The 20,620-nt window shown below is 65.4% G+C and overlaps 3 protein-coding genes across 4 annotated transcripts; all 3 read left to right on the top strand.

Annotated features, from left to right (window-relative positions):
* Nucleotides 1-93: 93 nt before the first annotated feature.
* FCER1G (Fc epsilon receptor Ig) lies at nucleotides 94-2,219 on the top strand. Its single transcript, XM_065857717.2, has 5 exons — nucleotides 94-254; nucleotides 1,233-1,324; nucleotides 1,487-1,528; nucleotides 1,743-1,763; nucleotides 1,918-2,219. Exons 1-5 carry the CDS (start codon nucleotides 197-199, stop codon nucleotides 1,972-1,974), a joined length of 270 nt encoding a protein of 89 aa, XP_065713789.1. The 5' UTR covers nucleotides 94-196; the 3' UTR covers nucleotides 1,975-2,219.
* A 363-nt stretch (nucleotides 2,220-2,582) lies between these two features.
* On the top strand, nucleotides 2,583-8,178 carry PEX19 (peroxisomal biogenesis factor 19). 2 transcript variants are annotated; one of them, XM_065857660.2, is made up of 8 exons: nucleotides 2,583-2,736; nucleotides 3,270-3,358; nucleotides 3,451-3,595; nucleotides 4,839-4,924; nucleotides 5,323-5,478; nucleotides 6,573-6,749; nucleotides 7,820-7,864; nucleotides 7,959-8,178. In XM_065857660.2, the coding sequence occupies exons 1-8, from the start codon at nucleotides 2,598-2,600 to the stop codon at nucleotides 8,010-8,012; spliced, it is 891 nt and encodes a 296-aa protein (XP_065713732.1). In that variant the 5' UTR covers nucleotides 2,583-2,597; the 3' UTR covers nucleotides 8,013-8,178. The 2 variants fall into 2 exon arrangements, with proteins under 2 accessions (XP_065713732.1, XP_065713731.1); XM_065857659.2 differs by having other exon boundaries at nucleotides 3,430-3,595.
* Nucleotides 8,179-9,938: 1,760 nt separating this feature from the next.
* DCAF8 (DDB1 and CUL4 associated factor 8) lies at nucleotides 9,939-20,544 on the top strand. The gene is made up of 13 exons (XM_065857553.2): nucleotides 9,939-10,326; nucleotides 11,830-11,898; nucleotides 11,976-12,640; nucleotides 12,847-12,987; nucleotides 14,232-14,326; nucleotides 16,723-16,833; nucleotides 17,806-17,878; nucleotides 17,963-18,020; nucleotides 18,122-18,229; nucleotides 18,327-18,457; nucleotides 19,503-19,622; nucleotides 19,694-19,810; nucleotides 19,902-20,544. Exons 2-13 carry the CDS (start codon nucleotides 11,850-11,852, stop codon nucleotides 20,013-20,015), a joined length of 1,782 nt encoding a protein of 593 aa, XP_065713625.1. The 5' UTR covers nucleotides 9,939-10,326; nucleotides 11,830-11,849; the 3' UTR covers nucleotides 20,016-20,544.
* Nucleotides 20,545-20,620: the final 76 nt, after the last annotated feature.

The raw sequence follows: 20,620 nt of genomic DNA, 5'->3' as shown, positions 1-20,620 counted from the left end.
CAGCGGGGCGGGGGGGCCACAAGGGGGACGGGTGACGCTTGGGGACAGTTCGCCTGGCCCTTGAGCAATGTCCCCGCCGCCCTTTGCAGGAGGGGAAGCGAGGGGGGGGCGGCGCGAGTTCGGGAGGAAGGCGCTGGCGCTGCAGGCAGTGGCTGGGGCACCGGCACCCCAGACACCCCCTGGACACCCCGGGGCGATGGGCACCCACCTGCTGCTCACGGCCACGCTGCTGCTGCTGCGGCCCCCGGCGGCAGGTGGGGACAGGGACAGGGGTCCCGGGGGACAGGGAGTGGGTGGATGGGGACAGGGACGCTGTGGGGACAGGGACCCTGTAGGGACAGGGGTCCTGGGGGACACGGAGCAGCTGGGTTGGGACAGGGACCCTGTAGGGACAGGGAGTGGCTGAATGGGGACAGGGAAAGGGGCCCCTTGGGGACACAGAGCAACAGGTGGGGACAGGGACCCCTTGAAGACAGGGACAGGGAACCTGGGTGATGGGGACAAGGACCCTGTGGGGACAGGGAGTGGCTGGATGGGGACAGGGATGAGGGTCCCAGGGGGACAGGGAGTGGCTGGTGGGGACAAGGATGGGAGTCCCAGGGAACACAGAGCAGCAGGTGGGGACAGGGACCCTTTGAGGACAGGAGACCCAGGGGATGGGGACAAGGACCCTGTGGGGACAGGGAGTGGCTGGACGGGGACAGGGATCCCAGGGGCATGGGGAGCAGCAGATGGGGACAGGGGTGTGGGTCCCAGGGGGACAGGGAGCAGCTGTTGGGGACAGGGGGGACTGGGACAGGGACCCTATGGGAACAGGGAGCGGCTGGTGGGGACAGGGATGGGGGTCCCGGGGGACAGGGAGCGGCTGGTGGGGACAGGGATGGGGGTCCCGGGGGACAGGGAGCGGCTGGTGGGGACAGGGATGGGGGTCCCAGGGGGACAGGGAGCAGCTGGTGGGTGCGTGGCCCTTGTGCCGGTTCTTTTGCTATTGTCATCGTCCCCTGGGGACAAGCCAGGACCCATCACCTCCCCGGGGTGCTGGTGTCACAGGGGGGGACACCCCAGGGATGTGTGACTGTCCGAGGGGACGTGGGTGCTGCTGCCACCCCTGGGACCCTCCGGGACCCCCTGCCCTCCTATGGGAGGGGGACACGGGAGCTCAGGGTGTCCGGGACATTTGCGGGGTCCACCCTGGGGTGACACTGCCCTGGGACCCCCCGTGTCCCCCCCAGCGGCGCTGATGGAGCCCGAGCTCTGCTACGTGCTGGATGCCATCCTGTTCCTCTACGGCCTCGTCCTCACCATCCTCTACTGTCGCCTCCGGGTGAGCGCAGGATTGGACCCCCCTAACCCCCCCTGGACCCGCCTGAACCCCCTTTTGTTGGGGCGACCCCGGGGGGGGGGCGCAGCGGGTGCTCCCCCACTCCCCATGGACCTTTTTCCTCTTCTTATTTGTTTTTATGGCGACCCCCTCGCCCCCCCCCAGTTCCTGGTTCACCGCAAATCGCAGCAATCAGCCGGCAAGGAGGTAATGGGGCGTGGGGGGGGATCGAGGGTGGGGGGGTCAGGCTGGGGCACCCCGGGAGGGATGGACCCCCCAGCGAAGGGAATTGAGGGTGCTGGGGGGGGGGAAGAAATCCCGGCTTCCCTGGGGATTGGGGGGTGTAGGGGGCTGGGGGGGGATTCGTGTATCCGTGTCCCCCCCCTCCTAAAGCTCTTTCTCTTTCTCTTTCCGAGAGCAGACAGAAGAAGCCATTTACGCCGTAAGTCAGCGGGAGGTGACGCGTTCCCGGGGGGGGGGGGGTGTCCTGTTCTGGGGGGGGCACCGTGACACATCGCACGCGTCGGGCGGGAGCCCCCGCCTTGGGGTGACAGCTGGAGGGACACAGGGACCCCGTAACCCCCCCTCTGCTGCAGGGGCTCAGCGGGGAGAGCCAGGAGATGTACGAGACCCTCCAGCACCAACAATCCTGACCCCCCCGCGATGTCACCCCTCGTCGTCCCCTCCGGACCCCCCCACCCGGGACTGCGATGGAGAACCGGAGCTTTTTCCCCTGGAAATCGCTGGTTTTGCCCCAAACCGTGCCCAGGCTGGGGCTGCCGCGGTGCCGGGACCCCCGGAGCCTGGGGGGGGGTGGGGGGGGTGAAGCTGCCCGGGGGTGCCCCCCCCGTCCTGCTGTACCCCCCTTTTTTCTGCCGTACCCCCCAATAAAGCGGCGCTGAGGGGCAGGAGCGTTTGTGTCACCGCGGGGTGGGAGGTGGCGGCGGTGACACCGGGCTGGGGAGGGGGGGCAGGATGGCGCCTGGGGGGCTGCGCTGGTGACACCTGATCCTGACTGGGACCCCAAAATCTGGGAGCTCCATAGCTGGGAACACAAGGGCTGGGACCCCCAGGAACTGGGACCCGGAGGGGCTGAGACCTCCAAATCTGGGACCCCCGGACCCGGGACCCCACCCGCTCGCTGTGGCGCCGCCTGGCGGATCTGCGCCGCGAGGGGCGTGGCCCCAGGGGGCGTGGCATCACAGGGGCGTGGTATCAGTGGGCGTGGCTCCTAGCGGGCGTGGCTCCCGCGGAGGGCGTGGTCTTCCTTGAGGGCATGGCTTCCGTGGAGGGCGTGGCCGCCAAGTGGGCGGGGCTCAGCGGTCCCGCCCCCTGGCGGCGGAGGCGGAGCGGCGCCAAGATGGCGGCGGAGCCGGACCCGGGGTCGGACCCGGAGCTGGAGGAGCTGCTGGACAGTGAGCGGGGCCGGCGGGCGGGGGGACCCGGGGGCACCGGGGTTATGGGGTGCAGTAGGGCTGGGGCTACTGGGGTGTAATGGGGTGACTGGGAGTGGAGTGGGTCTGGGGTATATTGGGCTGTAATGGGGTTACTGGGGTGTAATGGGGGTCACTGGGTTATAATGAGGCTGGGGGTTACTGGGGTGCGATGGGACTGGGGGTTATTGGGGTGTAATAGGGTTATTGGGGTGTAATGGGGTTATTGGGGTGTAATGGGACTGGGGGTTGCTGAGGTGTAATGGGGTCACTGGGAGTGGAGTGGGTCTGGGGTATATTGGGGTGTAATGGGGTTACTGGGGTGTAGTGGGGTTACTGGGGTGTAGTGGGGTTTCTGGGGTATAATGGGGCTGGGGGTGACGGGGGTTAATGTGTTGCAGTTATTGGGGCACAGCCAGGTGGGGGGACCCAGCTGGGGCTCTCAGGTGTGCAGGACATCACTTTGGAGACATGGGGGGTCCAGGGGGTCCCCCTCATCCCAACTCCTCCCCCAGGTGCCCTGGACGACTTCGAGAAGGCCCGACCCGCGCCCCCCCCGCCGCCCCCGCCCGGGGCGCAGCCCCCGCCCAGCGCCACCGCCCAGGTGTGACAGCCCGGGGGGTGAGGGGGGGACACGCACCCGCGTCCCCGCCGGGTGACCGTGCCCCCGCCCAGGCCGCGCTGTTCGCCTCGCAGGAGCGGTTCTTCCACGAGCTCTTCGAGGGCGAATTGGCCTCCCAGGCGGCCGCCGAGTTCGAGGCCGCCATGCAGGAGCTGGCGCGGGAGGAGCCGCAGCTGGTGGAGCAGTTCCAGAGGCTCTCGGAGGCGGCGGGAAGAGTGGGTGAGGGCACCTCCGGGACACACGGGACCCCCAGGACCCCCTGCTGCCCCACGGGACCCCACATTGCCCCCTGGGAACCCCTGAAGCCCCCTGGGACCCCCACGGCACTGGCACACACCAAGAGGGCAGTGGGCAGAGTGGCTGAGTAGTGTAGCCTCCCAGGGACCCCCACAACCCAATGGCACCCCCCATTGCCCCCCAGGACCCCACGCTGCCCCCAGGACCCCCGGGACCCCCTGGAACCCCACACTGTCCCCTGGGATCCCCTGCAGCCCCATGGCACTGGCACACACCAAGGGGGCACTGGGCAGAGTGGCTGAACGCTGTGGCCTCCCAGGAACCCCCACAGCCCCATGGCACCCCCCATTGCCCCCCAGGACCCCACGCTGCCCCCCAGGAGCCCCTGCTGCCCCCCAGGACCCCACATTGCCCCCGGGACCCTCCACTGCTCCATGGCGCTGGCACACACTGAGGGGGCAGTGGGCAGATTGGCTGAGCACTGTGGCCTCCCAGGAACCCCCACAGCCCCACAGCACCCCCCATTTCCCCCCAGGACCCGATGCTGCCCCCCAGGACCCCTGGGACCCCAGGACCCCCCACTGCCCCCTGGGACCCCCCAGTGCCCCACGACGCTCCCCATTGCCCCTCAAGACCCCATGCTGACCCCCAGGACCCCTGGGACCCCAGGACCCTCCACTGCCCCCTGGGACCCCCCAGTGCCCCACGGCACTCCCCATTGCCCCTCAAGACCCCGTGCTGACCCCCAGGACCCCTGGGACCCCAGGACCCCCACTGCCCCTTGGGACCCCCCACTGCCCCATGACACTCCCCATTGCCCCTCAGGACCCCATGCTGGCCCCCAGGACCCCTGGGACCCCCCACAGCCCCCCAGGATCCCCCACTATCCCCTGGGACCCCCCACTGCCCCATGGCACTGGCACACACTGAGGGGGCAGCAGACCCCCCAGGACTCCCTGCTGCCCCACAGGACCCCCCGAGGCACTCCCTGCGGCCCCCCGGTACCCCCCACTGCCCCAAGGGACCCCGGTTTGGTTCAACACCAGTTGGCACCTCTGCGTTGTCACAGCACTGGGTGTCCCCCCACATACTGGGCGCTCCCCAATCCTCCATGGAGAGGGGGAAGGTTTGGGGGTCCTGTGGGATGCCCATTTAGGGGTGCAGTCCCAACAACAAGACTCAGAGCGGTGTCCCCGTCCCCAATGGCGTCTCCCGGTCCCCGCAGGGAGCGACGCGGCGTCACAGCAGGAATTCACCTCCTGCCTGAGGGACACGCTGAGTGGCCTGGCCAAGAACGCCACTGATCTGCAGGTAACGGGGCACCGGCCGGGACCCCGCGGCGTCACCACGGCCCCGCTCGCCGTGTCCTTTCACCCCATTCTGGTGATCAAGATGGAAAGGGGCAGTGTCAGGAGGATGGAGCCAGGCTCTGCTGGGTGACACCAGTGACAGGACAAGGGGCAATGGGTGCAAACTGGAACACAGGAGGTTCCGCTGGAAGATGCGAAGCAACTTGTTGGGGGTGAGGGTGGCAGAGCCTGGCCCAGGCTGCCCAGGGAGGTTGTGGAGTCTCCTTCTCTGCAGACATTCAAACCCCCTGGACCCCTTCCTGTGGAACCTCAGCTGGGTGTTCCTGCTCCGGGGGGATTGCACTGGATGGGCTTTGGGGTCCCTTCCACCCCTGACGTTGTGGCTCTGTGTCCCCGCAGGGCCCGGCCGAGGAGGAGCTGGTGACGGCGCTGGCGGGGCTGGGGCTGGAGGACGGGGACGGCGAGGCCGGTGTCCTGCCCGCCGTGCGTGGTGTCATGCAGAGCCTGCTCTCCAAGGACCTGCTCTACCCCTCGCTCAAGGAGATCACTGACAAGGTTTGGGGCTGGGGTCTGTCTGTCCCTCCCCTTCCTCCACAGGGACCTTGCGGTCTGTCTGTCCATCCCGTCCATCCATGGAGACCCCAGGATCTGTCTGTTCGTCTCCTTTCTCCGTGGGGACCCCAGGGTCTGTCTGTCCCTCCCCTCCATCCACAGGGATTCCGGGGGCTGTCTGTCCATCCCCTCTGTCCACAGGGACCCCGGGGGCTGTCTGTCCATCCCCTCCCTCTTTGGGGATCCCAGGGTCTTTTTGTCAATCCCCTCCGTCCACAGAGACTGCGGGGTCTGTCTGTCTGTCCCCTCCCTCCGCAGAGACCCCGGGGTCTGTCCGTCCCCTCCATCCACAGGGACCCTGGGGTCTGTCTGTCCATCCCTTCCCTCCGTGGGGACCCCAGGGTCTGTTTGTCCATCCACTCCCTCCGCTGAGACCCCCGGGGTCTGTCTGTCCATCCCCTCCCTCTGTGGGGACCCTGGGGTCTGTCTGTCCGTCCCCTCTGTCCACAGGGACCGTGGGGTCTGTCTGTCCGTCCCTTTCCTCCCTGGAAACCCCAGGCTCTGTCTGTCTGTTCCCTCCATCCACAGGGACCCCAGGGCCTTTCTGTCCATCCCCTCCCTCTGTGGGGACCCCAGGGTCTTTCTGTCGATCCCCTCCCTCCACAGAGACCCCAGGGTCTGTCTGTCCATCCTCTCCCTCTGCAGAGACCCCAGGGTCTGTCTGTCCATCCCCTCCCTCCGCAGAGACCCCAGGGTCTGTCTGTCCATCCCCTCCCTCCGCAGAGACCCCAGGGTCTGTCTGTCCATCCCCTCCCTCCGCAGAGACCCCAGGGTCTGTCTGTCCATCCCCTCCCTCCGCATGGACCCTGGGGTCTGTCTGTCCGTCCCCTCCATCCACAGGGATTCTGGGGTCTGTTTGTCCCTCCCCTCCCTCCATGGGGACCCCAGGGTCTGTCTGTCCATTTTCTCCCTCCATATGAACCCTGCGATCTGTCTGTCCATCCCCTCCCTCCGCACGGACCCCAGGGTCTATGTGGGGCTCGGGACGGGCTGGGGGGCCGGGGCGGGGTCCCCGTGTGACGCCGCTGTCCCCGCAGTACCCCGAGTGGCTCCAGCAGCACGGCGCGGCGCTGCCGGCCGAGCAGGTGGCGCGGTACCGGGAGCAGCACAGCGTCATGGGCCGCATCTGCCGGCAGCTGGAGAGCGAGCGGCCCGGGGAGGGCGAGGCGGAGCGGCGGGCGCGCTTCGAGACCCTCCTGGACCTCATGCAGCAGGTCAGCGCCATGGGGGGGGACATGGGGACACCCCTGGCACACCCTGAGCTGCCCCCATTCCCTTGAGCTCCACAAGCCACCCCGAGCTGCCCTGACCCTCCCCAAGCTGCCCTGACCCCCTCAAGCCGCCCAGAGCTACCCTGACCCTCCCCGAGCTGCCCTGATCCCCCCAAGCCGCCCAGAGCTACCCTGACCCCCCCTGAGCTGCCCTGACCCCCCCAAGCTGCCCAGAGCTACCCTGACCCCCTCCGAGCTGCCCTGACCCCCCCAAGCTGCCCAGAGCTACCCTGACCCCCTCCGAGCTGCCCTGACCCCCCCAAGCTGCCCAGAGCTACCCTGACCCCTCCCAAGCTGCCCTGACCCCCCCCTGATCCTCCTGAGCTGTCCTGACCCCCCAAGCCACCCTGAGCCATCCTGACCCCCCCTGATCCTCCCGAGCTGTCCGGACCCCCCCAAGCCACCCAGAGCTGCCCTGATCCCCTACTTGAGCTGGCCTGACCCCCCCGAGTCACCCTGTCCCCCCCAAGCTGCCCTGGCTTCCCTTGATGACCCCCCCAAGCCACCCTGACACCCCTGACCTGCCTTGAGCCACCTGACCCCCCCAGAGCTGCCCTGACCCCCCCGAGTCACCCTGTCCCCCCCAGCTGCCCTGACTTCCCTTGATGACCCCCCAAGCCACCCTGACCACCCTGACCTCCCTGACCCCCCCTGAGCTGCCCTGAGCCCCCCGATCCCCTCAAGCCACCCTGACCCCCCCCACCCCCCTTTAGCTGCCCTGACCCCCCAGAGCCACCCTGACCCCCCCGAGTTGCCCTGAACCTCCCGACCCCTCAGAGCCACCCTGACCCCCCAAAGCTGCCCCGAGCCCCCCAACCCCCCAGAGCCACCCTGACCCCCCAAAGCTGCCCCGAGCCCCCCAACCCCCCAGAGCCACTCTGACCACCCCCCCAAGCCACCCTGAGCCCCCCAATACCCTCAAGCCACCCTGACCCTCCCCGACCCTCCTTGAGCTGCCCTGACCCCCTCTGGCCCCTCCAAGCCCCCCTGACCCCCCCTGTGTGTCCCCACAGCTGCAGGAGCTGGGCCACCCACCCAAGGAGCTGGCGGGGGACGCGGTGAGTGGCCCCAGGGGGTGGGGGGACCTGCCTGGACCCCCCCCGGACGCCTGGGTCCCCCAACTCACCTGCCCCCCCCACCCCATCCCCGCAGCCCCCCGGCCTCAACATGGAGCTGCCAGGCGCCGAGCAGTGTCGCCTCATGTAGAGCCTCGTTACGCACTAATTAACACCCTGACGAGGGTGAAGATGAGGATGAAGATGAGGATGAGCAGCCCTGGCTCTGCTGTCTCATGGGGGTGGGGGCATGGGGACCCCCACTCCGGGGACGCGCGGGTGTCCCCAAATGTCCCCAATAAACGCGTTGGCACCCATGCTGGCTCCCGCCTGGGGAAACTGAGGCGGGGTGGCCAAGGAAGGGACACCCCGAGTGACACAGCACGGTGACCCTGCCATAACATGAGGGGGTCGTGGGGTGACCCCACACTAACACGAGGGGCACAGGGAGACCCTACAATAACAAGGGGGGACACGGGGTGACTGCACAGTGTCACAGGGTGACCCTACAATAACATGGGGGGACACGAGGTGACCCCACAATGAGACGGGGTGACCCTGCATTAAAGAGGGCACAGGGTGACCCTACAATAACATGGGGGGCACAGGATGACCCTACAATAACAATGGGGGGACATGGGGTGACCCCAGAGCAACATGGGGTGGCCCTTCATTAAAGAGGGCACAGGGCAACCCTACAATAACATGGGGGGACATGGGGTGACCCACCAACGAGATGGGGTGACCCTACAATAACAAGGGGGGACATGGGGTGACCCCACAGTGACATGGGGTGACCCTACGTTAAAGAGGGCACAGGGCAACCCTACTATAACAAGGGGGGACATGGGGTGACCCCACGTTAAAGAGGGCACAGGGTGACCCTACAATAACAATGTGGGATACAGGGTGACCCTACATTAAGAAGGGTGCATGGCAACCCTACAATAACACGGGGGGACATGGAGTGACCCTACATTAAAGAGGGTGCAGGGCGACCCTACAATAACACAGGGGGCACAGGGCAACCCTACAATAACAAGGGGGAACACGGGGTGACCCCACAATGAGACAGGGTGGCCCTACATTAAGGAGGGTGCAAGGTGACCCTACAATAACACGGGGGGACATGGGGTGACCCCACAGTGTCACGGGGTGACCCTACAATAACATGGAGGGCACAGGGTGACCCCAGAGTGACATGGGGTGACCCTATGTTAAAAAGAGCACCGGGCGACCCTACAATAACAAGGGGGGACGGGGTGACCCCACAGTGACATGGAGTGACCCTACATCAAAGAGGGTTCAAGGCGACCCTACAATAACACTGGGGGGACATGGGGTGACCCTACAATAACACGGGGGGGACACGGGGTGACCCTACAATAACACAGGGGGCACAGGGCAACCCTACAATAACACGGGGGGACATGGGGTGACTCCAAAATGAGACAGGGTGACCCTACATTAAGGAGGGTGCAAGGCGACCCTACAATAACACTGGGGGGACATGGGGTGACCCTACAATAACATGGAGGGCACAGGGTGACCCCAGAGCGACATGGGGTGGCCCTACAATAACATGGGGTGCACAGGGCGACCCTACAATAACACGGAGCCGCGGAGGTGGGGGGGGGGGGGGCGTTCCCATGGCGACGGCGGGGGCCCGGCGCTGTCGCGCGGCCCGTCGCGCCGCGGCCCCGTTTGCCGTAAAGCGGCGCCGTAAAGCGTCCCGCGGAGGCGGCGCACTAAGATGGCGGCGGCTGCGCCCGGGGCCGGCGGCGGAGGAGAAGCGACCGGGGCCCGCGGGGCCCGCGCTTGAGCGACGGCCGGGAGCTGCCGGGCAGCCGGGTCGGTGCGGGGCCTTCCCCTCCCTCCCCCTCCCCGCCCCGACCGGCCGATCCCACCGCGGCCCCGGGGCCTCCCTGCCCCCCCCACCCCGGGGGCCGCGGCCTCAGCCTGGGGGGGTCCCGCGGCCCCCGCGGTGAACGGCGCTTTCGGGGGGACCCGAGGGGGTCAGGGGGGACTGGGGGGGGTCTATGCTTTTCCCCGGGGATCGCTGCGTTTTAGGGGGACCCTGTGTTATGGGAAGGGGGCTGGGGGGGTTCCCGGTGCCCCCCGGGGGGTTTCCGGTGCCCCCCGGGGCCGCTCAGCCCGCGGGAGGGAACCTGAGGGTCCCTCTGCCCCATCCCGGTCCCTGTCACCCCCGGGGTGTTGCCACCTCCGCGGTGTCACCGTGTGGCTGGGGGGACACCGGGGGTTCCCCCACCCCCCTGTGGTGCTGAGGGTCCCTCCAGCCCCCCTTGCTCCAAACCCCATCATCGGGTCTGTGTACCCCCCTCCCTCCCAGGACAGTCCCGTTGTCCCCAGGGTGTCCCCAAGGGGGGGTTCCCATGATATAACCTGTTGTTCCCGTCAGCTGCCAGCAACCCCCCAGCCCCGGCGCCCCCGGCACCGCCGCGCAGGTGAGTGGGACCCCCCCGGCCGCGCGTCCGTCTGTCCATCTTGTGTCTGCCCCCGGTTGTTTTGACTTTGCCAGATTCTTTGTGCTGGTGCTGCGATTTTGGGGCTGCTCTGGTGGGATTTCTGCCAACCCGAGGACCCTTGTGTCCCCCCCATGCTCATTAGCTGTGGTTAATTAGGCCCTACCTGCGCTGGGGGGTGGGTGCTGTGTCCCCCCAAAGAGACTCTGGGGTGCCTTGAAATGTTTGGGCTGGACCCCTTGTAATTGTAGATGGGAAGAGGTTGCTTAATTAGCATCATTATGGGCCCCACTGGGCTCCGGGGCAGGTTTGGGGTGAACCCCAAGTGCAGGGCTGGGGGGTCCCCCCAGCTTCTCCCTGCTAAGGGGTGGAAACGGCTCGTTGTGGGAGTTTGAGCTGGTTGGGGGGGGACGGCGGCTGGAGCGCGGCCGCCCCGGCCATGGCCGCTGAGGGAACTTTCCTTAAATAGAAGCGGCTGAGCCGAGCGCGACGCGACACGAGCCGGGAGGGACCCGGCGTAAACACGGGCACGAGGCTGCGCCACAGCGTGTGCCGGTGCCGGCAGACCACACCGTGGCGTTTACCGGCGTGGGGACTCCCGGTGATGGGAACCCCCCAGCCACGCTCACCGCGGCCCCGTTTCTGCTCCGTGTGGCGGTGCTGGGGTGTTTGTGTTGCTGTGTAAATATTCTGGTGATGGGTCTCTCCGTGTCCCACCAACTCGCGGCAACCGGGGATGGGGAGGGTGCGTCTCCTGGGTGCAACTTGCCGACCGGTATAGGGGAAGGTGGCTGGGGAGCCCGGTGTCCCCGTGGTGTCCCCGTTCTGTCCCTGCTATCTGCTCCGCCATGGCACCGTGGGGTTTCTTTCCTCAATCCCGGTTCCCCGAGAGCTACCGGTGCCCGGTGTCGGTGGGTGCGACCGTCACGGTGGTTATGCGGTGACAATTCCTCTTCTGTGTGTCCCTCACCTGTGGGAGAAGGTGTTGGTGACAGAGCTGATGTGACAGAGGAAACAGCCCCCAAAGAGCGGAGTCTGGACCCAGTTCCAGCCCCGTTTGCTCCGGTATCACCTGTTTCTGGTGCTGGGCCGGCATTGCCAGGCCCAGCCAAGGCACAGACCTCGGCTCCTTGGGGCTCTGCTGCTGTTAATTCCGGCTCTAACGAGGATTAGTCCCCAGCGCGGTTGCTGTAACCGGAGTTAATGATGTTCTGGCTCCGTGTGAACGGGGAATCGCAGCCGCCCCCGGCCCTGGGTGAAACAGTCTGAAAACAGAGAAAGAAAGAACGAGCAAAGCAGGATTCAAATGGTTTTGTTCCTTTTGTGTTCCTGAACTCGTGGCTCCGCATCCCCTCCTGTGTCACCCACCGCGGCAGCTCCGCTGCCCTCACCAAAAGCCACCCATGGGTGACAGCACCACGATACTGGGGTGTCCGTGGCCCCCGCTCTCCTGCCTCACCGTGTTTTCCATCCTCTCCCGCGCAGGGTTTGCTTCGGAACACGCAATGTCAGACAAGAGCAGCGGCATGGACGGCAAGACGGACATCGTGAACGGTAAGGCCGGCTGCCGGGGGGCGCCCGCGCCGGGCCGTCCCGCCACGGGGGCTCACGGCGTCGCCTGCACCGCGCAGGCAGCTTGTCCAGCAGCCCCGAGGAGATGTCGGCCGAGGAGGGCCGCGAAACGTCCTCCGGCATCGAGGTGGAGGCCTCGGACCTCAGCCTGAGCCTGACGGGCGATGAGGCGGCGCCCACCCGCGCCGAGAGCCGCGGCACCGACACCGAGAGCTCGGGCGAGGAGAAGGACTCGGACAGCATGGATGACACGGGGCACTACTCCATCACCGAGGAAAGCCGCGCCCGGGACCGCTCGGACGACGAGGAGGAGGAGGAAGAAGAGGAAGAGCAGCGGTCGCGCCGCCGCGCCCAGCGCAAGCGCGCCGGCGGCCGCGAGCACGACTCCTCGGACGACGAGCGGGCGCTGGAGGACTGGGTGTCCTCGGAGACCTCGGCACTGCCGCGGCCGCGCTGGCGGGCGCTACCGGCGCTGCGGGAGCGGGAGCTGGGCCGCGGCGCCCGCTTCGTGCGTGAGGCGTGCGGGGCGCGGGTGTTCGTGCAGCGGTTCCGCCTGCAGCACGGGCTGGAGGGCCACACGGGCTGCGTCAACACGCTGCATTTCAACCAGCGCGGCACTTGGCTGGCCAGCGGCAGCGACGACCTCAAGGTTGTGGTTTGGGACTGGCTGCGGCGGCGGCCGGTGCTGGACTTTGAGAGCGGCCACAAGAGCAACGTCTTCCAGGTGAGGAGGGGATTGGGGGGCAATCTGGGGTCCCCCTTGTGTGAGAAGCTCCTGATTGCGGCCGGATGATGCGGTAGAAACATCTGGGGGCTGTGGGAGGGTCTGACCGCTTCGTGGTGGGAATTCATCACTGAAACTCACCGATTTGCCCCAAAACCTGGCGCTGAATGTATCCCCCCCCGCCTCTTCCTTGCTGTCTCCCCCAGGCCAAGTTCCTGCCCAACAGCGGGGACTCCACGCTCGCCATGTGCGCCCGTGACGGGCAGGTCCGTGTGGCCGAGCTCTCGGCCACCCAGTGCTGCAGGAACACCAAGCGCGTGGCGCAGCACAAGGGAGCTTCGCACAAGGTGACACCCCGGCGGCACGCGGAGAGGGGGCGGTTGGGGACCCCAAGACACCCAAGACCCCCCTGAAATACCTGGAGACCTCTGAGACACTCAGGGACCCCCCAAGAGACCCATTGACCCTTGAGACATCTGGTGAACCCCCTGAGAGACCCATTGACCTGTGAAACACTCGGAGATGCTCCAGAACATTTGGGGACCCCCTGAGACACCTGGGGATCCCCAAGACACCCATTGACCCTCAAGATATCTGGGGAACCCCCTGAGACTCCCAGGGACACCCAAGACACCCATTGACCCTTGAGATATCTGGGGAGCCCCTTGAGACACCCACTGACCTGTGAAACACCTGGAAATGCTCCAGAAAATTTGGGGACCCCTTGAGACACCTGAGGACCCCCAAGACACCCATGATGCTCAAGATATCTGGGGAACCCCCTGAGACACCTAGGGGCCCCCAAGACACCCACTGACCCTTGAGACAGCTGGGGACCGCCCTGAGACTCCCAGGGACCCCCAAGACACCCATTGACCCTTGAGACATCTAGGGAACCCCCTGAAACACCCAGGGACCCCCTGAGACAGACAGGGACCCCCCAGGCCACCCATTGATCCTTGAGACATCTGGGGAACCCCCTGAGATACTTGGGGACCCCCAAGATACCCATTGACCTGTGAAACACCTGAGGATGCTCCAGAACACTTGGGGACCCCCTGAGATACCCAGGGACCCCCAAGATAGCCGTTGACCTTTGAAACACCCCAGGATGCTCCAGAACACCCAGGGACCCCCAAGACACCCACTGACCTTTGAAACACCCGGGGATACTCCAGAACACTTGGGGACCCCCTGTGAGACACCCAGGGACCCTCCAGACACCCACTGACCTGTGAAACACCCGGGGATGCTCCAGAACACTTGGGGAACCCCAAGACACCGGACAACCCTCTGAGACAGTGGAGACCCCCTGAGACACCCAAGGGACCCCCAAACACCTGGAGACCCCCAAAGACCCCCTGCAACCCTCCTGTCCCACGCTGGCGAGAGTGGTGATGGCAGAACCGCTGCCACATGGTCCCACATCTGGAGAGGGGACGGATCCAAAGCTCCTCTCTTGTCCCCATCACCTCGGAGGGGACAAGCAGGGTGCGGGCGCCGGGTTTGGTGACACCATTTCGGCGGAGGGACGGGGTCTGGTGGCGCTGTTGGTGCAAAGGGAACCGACGCCCGAGTGTTTATCTTGCAGCTGGCCCTAGAACCGGACTCTCCATGCACTTTCCTATCGGCAGGTGAAGATGCTGTGGTCTTCACCATCGACCTGCGGCAGGACCGGCCCGCCTCGTGAGTACGGACGCGCCGGGGGGTTCGTCGTGGCGATACGCGCCCGTTTCGCGGGCGAAAAGTGGGATAACGAGCGATTTTTGCCTTTCTGTCGCTGGTCAGAGCTTTTCAACCGCGCTAATTAGCGTTAGGACCCTCATCCTGCCCTTATTGGGACTCCAGAGAGATAATAGAAATAATACCGATAGAAATAATAACGCGGTGGCTGCACGGAGGGTCCCGGTTCATCGCGGCGTGGAAACTTCCCCGCGCTGGCACGAGCGCTGTCGCTGTTAATTGAAAAACAATAATTAACGAGCAGCCGGGTGGTGCGTGCTGGATCTGCCGAGCTTCCAAACCAACCCGCGGCTGTCGGAGTTTGGTGTCTCGGTACTTTTCCAACCCGGCGATGTGTTCTTTTGGAGATGATCCCGCTTAGCGTGGCGCGTTGGGTTTATTTGTGTGCGCGAGGGCTTTTGTGTGCGGCTCCGGACCCGTTTGTTTCGTAACCAGCACAAAAAGCGCCCGGGTGGCTCAAAACCGCCGCGGTTAATCCTGCCCCCGCGTCCCCCCCCGGCCTGCGGAGCCGGGTCTGTGAGGCTGGCAGGTCTGTCTGTCCGTCCCCTCCCTCTGCATGGACCCCGGCGTCTGTCTGTCCGTCCCCTCCCTCTGCATGGACCCCGGCGTCTGTCTGTCCGTCCCCTCCCTCTGCATGGACCCCGGCGTCTGTCTGTCCGTCCCCTCCCTCTGCATGGACCCCAGCATCTGTCTGTCCGTCCCCTCCCTCCACGAGGACCCTGGGGTCTGTCTGTCCGTCCCCTCACTCTGCAAGGACCCCATGGTCGGTCTGTCCATACCCTTCCTCCACAGAGACCCCAGGGTCTGTCTGTCCATCTCCTCCCTCTGTGGGGACCCCAGGGTCTGTCTGTCCATCTCCTCCCTCTGCAGGGACCCCATGGTCGGTCTGTCCATCCCCTCCCACTGCAAGGACCCCGGGGTCTGTCTGTCTGTCCCCTCCCTCCGCAAAGACCCTGGGGTCTGTCTGTCCGTCCCCTCCCTCCACGAGGACCCCGGAGTCTGTCTGTCCGTCCCCTCCCTCTGCATGGACCCCGGCGTCTGTCTGTCCGTCCCCTCCCTCTGCATGGACCCCAGCATCTGTCTGTCCGTCCCCTCCCTCCACGAGGACCCTGGGGTCTGTCTGTCCATCCCCTCACTCTGCAAGGACCCCATGGTCGGTCTATCCATACTCTGCCTCCACAGAGACCCCAGGGTCTGTCTGTCCATCTCCTCCCTCTGCAGGGACCCCATGGTCAGTCTGTCCATCCCCTCCCATTGCAAGGACCCTGGGGTCTGTCTGTCCATCCCCTCCCTCCGCAAAGACCCCAGGGTCTGTCTGTCCGTCCCCTCCCTCCGTGGGGACCCCAGGGTCTGTCTGTCCGTTCCCTCCCTCCGCAAAGACCCCAGGGTCTGTCTGTCCATCCCCTCCCTCCGTGAGGACCGCGGGGTCTGTCTGTCCGTCCCCTCCCTCCGCGAGGAGCCCGGGGTCTGTCTGTCCATCCCCTCCCTCCGTGAGGACCCCAGGGTCTGTCTGTCCATCCCCTCCCTCCGTGAGGACCGCGGGGTCTGTCTGTCCATCCCCTCCCTCCGCGGGGACCCCGGGGTCTGTCTGTCCATCCCCTCCCTCCGTGAGGACCCCAGGGTCTGTCTGTCCGTCCCCTCCCTCCGTGGGGACCCTGGGGTCTGTCTGTCCGTCCCCTCCCTCCACAAAGTCCCCAGGGTCTGTCTGTCTGTCCCCTCCCTCCGCGGGGACCCCGGGGTCTGTCTGTCCGTCCCCTCCCTCCACAAAGTCCCCAGGGTCTGTCTATCTGTCCCCTCCCTCCGCGGGGACCCCGGGGTCTGTCTGTCCGTCCCCTCCCTCCTGGCGGGTTTGGCGGCAGCAGGAATTGTCACCCGGGGCTGGTGACACTGACGCTCATGCTGGAAGCAGCTCCCGGCTCTCGTTAAGCCGAACGGTACAATTAAAGACGAGCTTTGGAGCTACCGCATTTCCCTTCATGTCTGAAACCCCAAATCCTGCGCTTCGGGGGGGATGGGGACAGCGCGTGTGTCGCGTTTCGTTAAACCCGGGCCTGATTACAGCCCAGACGGGCGGGAGAAACAGCAGCAAAGCGGCTCCGCTCCGGAGTTAATCCGGTTCTACCCCGGGAGGTGTCGGAGGAACAGGGCCCCATCTCACGTGTGAGCTGCCAGCTGGAACGGGCGCCTTTGGGTTCTTTTGTTGGCGGGTGTTGTTTTTCTCCGCGAGTGAGTAAGAGACTCGTGGAGCTTCTGCTTCTCCCATCTGGCCCCTGTTTTGAAGGCAGGGTGGATTATTTTGCTGGTGTTTTGTTGTGATTTTATTGCCTCGTTTCTTCAAGGAAACTGGTGGTCACCAAGGAGAAGGAGAAGAAGGTGGGTCTGTACACCATCTACGTCAACCCCGCCAACACCTTCCAGTTCGCTGTGGGGGGCAGAGATCAATTTGTCAGGTGAGTCTGTGCCCAACCTGACCCCCAAAATGGGGCCAATATCCCTGGGGGGGCTCAGCTGGTTCTCCCTGAGCCCCAAAATCCCACGTGGCCCCCAAAACGCTGCGGTTGCTGCCGCCTCCGCAGCCCGACCTCCCCTCATAGAGGGGATTAACCAGGAGGATTTGGATGCTCTGGGGTTTAGCTTTGGATCCTCTGTCCTGGAGCGGGGAGATCCTTCCCTCGGCAATTAGCGACACTTAACGAGCCGCTGATTAACCCTCCCTCGGTCCCAGATTAATCTCATCCCCCAGCGATGGGATTAGGGCTGGGGATGGGCTCGGTTTCAGCAGGACCCGGCTCTGTAGGTCATGAACACAAAGCCCATTGGCGTTGGGGGCAGCCCTGGGCGTGTGTCCGGGCTGTGTCCATCTGTCTGTCCTCTCAGCTCTGTCCGTCTGTCCCCTCACTCTGCCTGTCCCCTCGGCTCCCCATGGCCAACAGGTTTAAGGCCCCAAACTCGGCAGCACCTGTTTTGTGGCCAAAGCGAATGGTACGCACACCAAACCCGCCGGATGTGCCGGAGCCGTTCCCTGGGGACATCGCGGCCGCGCCGCCGGCACCGCCGGCTCCCCGGAGCGCCTGGCAAACAGGCAGCGGCTCCCGGGGTGCCGGGCAGGGAAGTGCCGAGCACGTGGGCTCACGGCTGCTCAGCCGGTGCCGCGGCGGCTCCGGGAGAACCGCGAGCGCTGCTCAGCCGCAGCCGCCACGGACGGCGCGGTGACGGTGACATCGTCCCGGCTGCAGGTGGTGGCCTGTAGGGACGCAGGCAGTGACGTTGTCACGTGCTGCCGAGTGATGAGAGGTGACATTAAGCTGCTTTGGCTGGATGTGGCATCGGGGGGAAACCGCGGCTCTGCCGCGCTCCTGCCCGGTGGCCCCGGTGTCCTGAGCGAGTGACAAAGACCCAATGCCACCGTCTTGTCCCCCCAGGATCTACGACCAGCGGAAAATAGATGAGAACGAGAACAACGGCGTCCTCAAGAAGTTCTGCCCGCACCACCTGGTGAGCACCACGGTTTGGGGACACGGTGACCCCCACTTTGGGGGTTATGGGGATGGGTGGGAGCTGAGCTCTGTGCCCCCCCAGGTGAACAGCGAGTCCAAGGCCAACATCACCTGCCTGGTTTACAGCCACGACGGCTCAGGTGAGTGACACAGGGGTCACAGCCCCGGTTGGTGGCACCGGGGGGGTCACAACCACCTCTGCACCCCCCCTCGCTAACGCTGTCCCCTCCGTCCCCCCCAGAGCTCCTGGCCAGCTACAACGACGAGGACATTTATCTCTTCAACTCCTCGCACAGCGACGGCGCCGAGTACATCAAGAGATACAAGGGACATCGCAATAATGCCACCGGTGAGGACGGGATGTGCCCGTCACACTAGAATCTGGTGGCGGGGGTGGCACCGCGGGTTTGTGACCCACGACCACGGTTTGTGTCCCCCCCCCTCAGTGAAAGGCGTCAACTTCTATGGCCCCAAGAGCGAGTTTGTGGTGAGCGGCAGCGACTGCGGCCACATCTTCCTATGGGAAAAGTCCTCCTGCCAGATCGTGCAGTTCATGGAGGGCGACAAGGGCGGCGTGGTGAGTCCCCCTCGTGCCCCCCCCCGGACTTACACCCCATTTCTACCTTGAAAACTTACTAAATAAGCTTCAAAGTTTCTCATTGGAAGGGGACATGGGGGGGATGCTGAATTTCCAGGCTCTGGTGGATTATGTCCCCACCGGGGGGGGTGGGCTGGTGGCACCGTGGTTCATGGGGGACACAGGTTTTGGTGTCATGGCGATGGCAGAGCCCTCGCCGCTCTATCCCCCACAGTCACCCTTTGTCCGGTGGCCGTGGCTCCGTGCCAGGTCCTGGTGGCTGCTGGCACCGCCACCCCCGCCAGCAGCACTGGGTCCCCCCCAGGTCCTCCCCTAAGTGCCACATCCCACCCAGGACCCCCCCAGGTCCCCCCGGTGCCCTTGGGAGCCATGGCCCCTCTTCCCTGGGCTTTGCTGGGAGGGGGTTTGGGGTCCCCCATCCCCAGGCTCGGTGCCCTTGGGGACACCCTGAATTGGAGGGTTTGATGGCAGGGGTGGTGAGAGACACTGGTGGGGACTGGGGGATACTGGTGGCTGCACCTGGGTGGCACTGGGGACACTGGTGGGGACTGGGGGCTGTTGGTGGCTGCACCTGGGTGGCATCGGGGACACTGGTGGGACTGGTGGCTGCACCCGGGTGGCACTGGGGACACTGGTGGGACTGGTGGCTGCACCCGGGTGGCATTGGGGACACTGGAGGATACTGTGGCTGCACCCAGGTGGCACTGGGGACACTGGGGGATGCTGGTGGCTGCACCCAGGTGGCACTGGGGACACTGGTGGGGACTGGGAGCCAGTGGTGGGACAGGCACCAGCATCCATATGGCCCTGGGGCCGCTTTAGGGACCAGGGGATGCTGGTGGGATACGGACTGGGGCACCAGCACCCATATCATACTGGGGACACCGATGGGGACAAAAGGGACAGTGGGGAGGGACACACACCAACCCCCGCTTTGAGGGGTCCATGGGGACAGAGATCTGACCTAAGGGGCTGGGGGAGGCCACCAACACACCCATGGGTGACTCCCCGTGTCCCCCCCCAGGTAAACTGCCTGGAGCCCCATCCCCACCTGCCCGTCCTGGCCACCAGCGGCCTGGACCACGACGTCAAGATCTGGGCGCCCACGGCCGAGACCCCCACCGAGCTGGCCGGGCTGAAGGAGGTGAGTCCCTGGATGATGGGGGGGGACACCCCCTGAACCCCTTAAACCCCCCCTGACCCCCCAATGCACAGGTGATCAAGAAGAACAAGCTGGAGCGGGACGAGGACAGCCTGCACCACACCGACATGTTCGACAGCCACATGCTCTGGTTCCTCATGCACCACCTGCGACAGAGACGCCACCACCGCGTAGGTGACCCCCCCACCCCTATCCCGCACCCCCCCAAAGCCCCTTCGCACCCCACTTCACCCCCTATTGTGTTTCCCCCCCACTTGGCAGCGCCGGCGGGAGCCGGGAGCACCGGACGGCGATTCGGACGAGTCCCCGAGCTCCTCGGACAGCTCGGATGAGGAGGAGGAGGGTCCGGACCGGGTGCAGTGCATGCCCTCCTGAGCCCCCCCAAACCGCCGGGGGGGGGGGACCCCACTAACACTTTGAGCTTTGTATTGACTTATTAAGGACCCCCCCTCCCCATCCCGCATCCCCATTCCCTCCCCAGGACCTGCCGCGTTGTGGGGGGGGGGACGGGGGACTTTTGTACTAACGTGGCCCCCCCTGTTCCCCTCTTTGGGGGGGGGCCCATTCCTTCACGCTCTTCAGGGCCCCCCCCTTGATCTGGGGGGGCTGTGTACCCCCCGTTTTCCCCCCTGGGGGTGTTTGCAGAGATGCTTGTCTGGTTTGTACATATCAGTGATTTGCACTTGGTTTGGCCCCCCCCTGCCCCCCCATGTTCTGTTCTTTGATTTGGGGGGGATGGGGTGGGGAAGGGGAGGGCGGGGGGGGGGCTTCCCCGTCACTGTTAGAGGCCTAATTTTATATGTATTAAAACCAAATCGAACTTGGATGTTATCAAGTTAAAATTATTGTAAAAGTTTGAATATATATTATATATAAATGCAATAAAAAGCGATAGAGAGAGAGAGGCTGCGGGCTGCGTGTCCCCATGTCCCCTTCCCTATGTCCCCAGTGTCCCTACGCCCCCCCCCACAGAGCCAAGC

Source organism: Patagioenas fasciata, chromosome 30 (assembly GCF_037038585.1).
Source record: "Patagioenas fasciata isolate bPatFas1 chromosome 30, bPatFas1.hap1, whole genome shotgun sequence".
In the NCBI taxonomy this organism is placed as follows: domain Eukaryota; kingdom Metazoa; phylum Chordata; class Aves; order Columbiformes; family Columbidae; genus Patagioenas; species Patagioenas fasciata.
Note: the sequence above shows the minus strand (reverse complement) of the source record. Positions and strands in the feature narration are given on the sequence as shown.

Excerpts from the sequence above, each read along its gene's own strand:
- FCER1G (XM_065857717.2), top strand. The coding sequence starts at position 197 with ATGGGCACCCACCTGCTGCTCACGGCCACGCTGCTGCTGCTGCGGCCC. Across the intron at positions 255-1,232 it reads GCTGCGGCCCCCGGCGGCAG|CGGCGCTGATGGAGCCCGAG; the intron begins GTGGGGACAGGG and ends TGTCCCCCCCAG. Across the intron at positions 1,529-1,742 it reads AGCAATCAGCCGGCAAGGAG|ACAGAAGAAGCCATTTACGC; the intron begins GTAATGGGGCGT and ends TTCCGAGAGCAG.
- PEX19 (XM_065857659.2), top strand. The coding sequence starts at position 2,598 with ATGGCTTCCGTGGAGGGCGTGGCCGCCAAGTGGGCGGGGCTCAGCGGT. Across the intron at positions 5,479-6,572 it reads TCAAGGAGATCACTGACAAG|TACCCCGAGTGGCTCCAGCA; the intron begins GTTTGGGGCTGG and ends CTGTCCCCGCAG. Across the intron at positions 7,865-7,958 it reads AGGAGCTGGCGGGGGACGCG|CCCCCCGGCCTCAACATGGA; the intron begins GTGAGTGGCCCC and ends CCATCCCCGCAG.
- DCAF8 (XM_065857553.2), top strand. The coding sequence starts at position 11,850 with ATGTCAGACAAGAGCAGCGGCATGGACGGCAAGACGGACATCGTGAAC. Across the intron at positions 18,021-18,121 it reads TTACAGCCACGACGGCTCAG|AGCTCCTGGCCAGCTACAAC; the intron begins GTGAGTGACACA and ends CGTCCCCCCCAG. Across the intron at positions 18,230-18,326 it reads ACATCGCAATAATGCCACCG|TGAAAGGCGTCAACTTCTAT; the intron begins GTGAGGACGGGA and ends CCCCCCCCTCAG.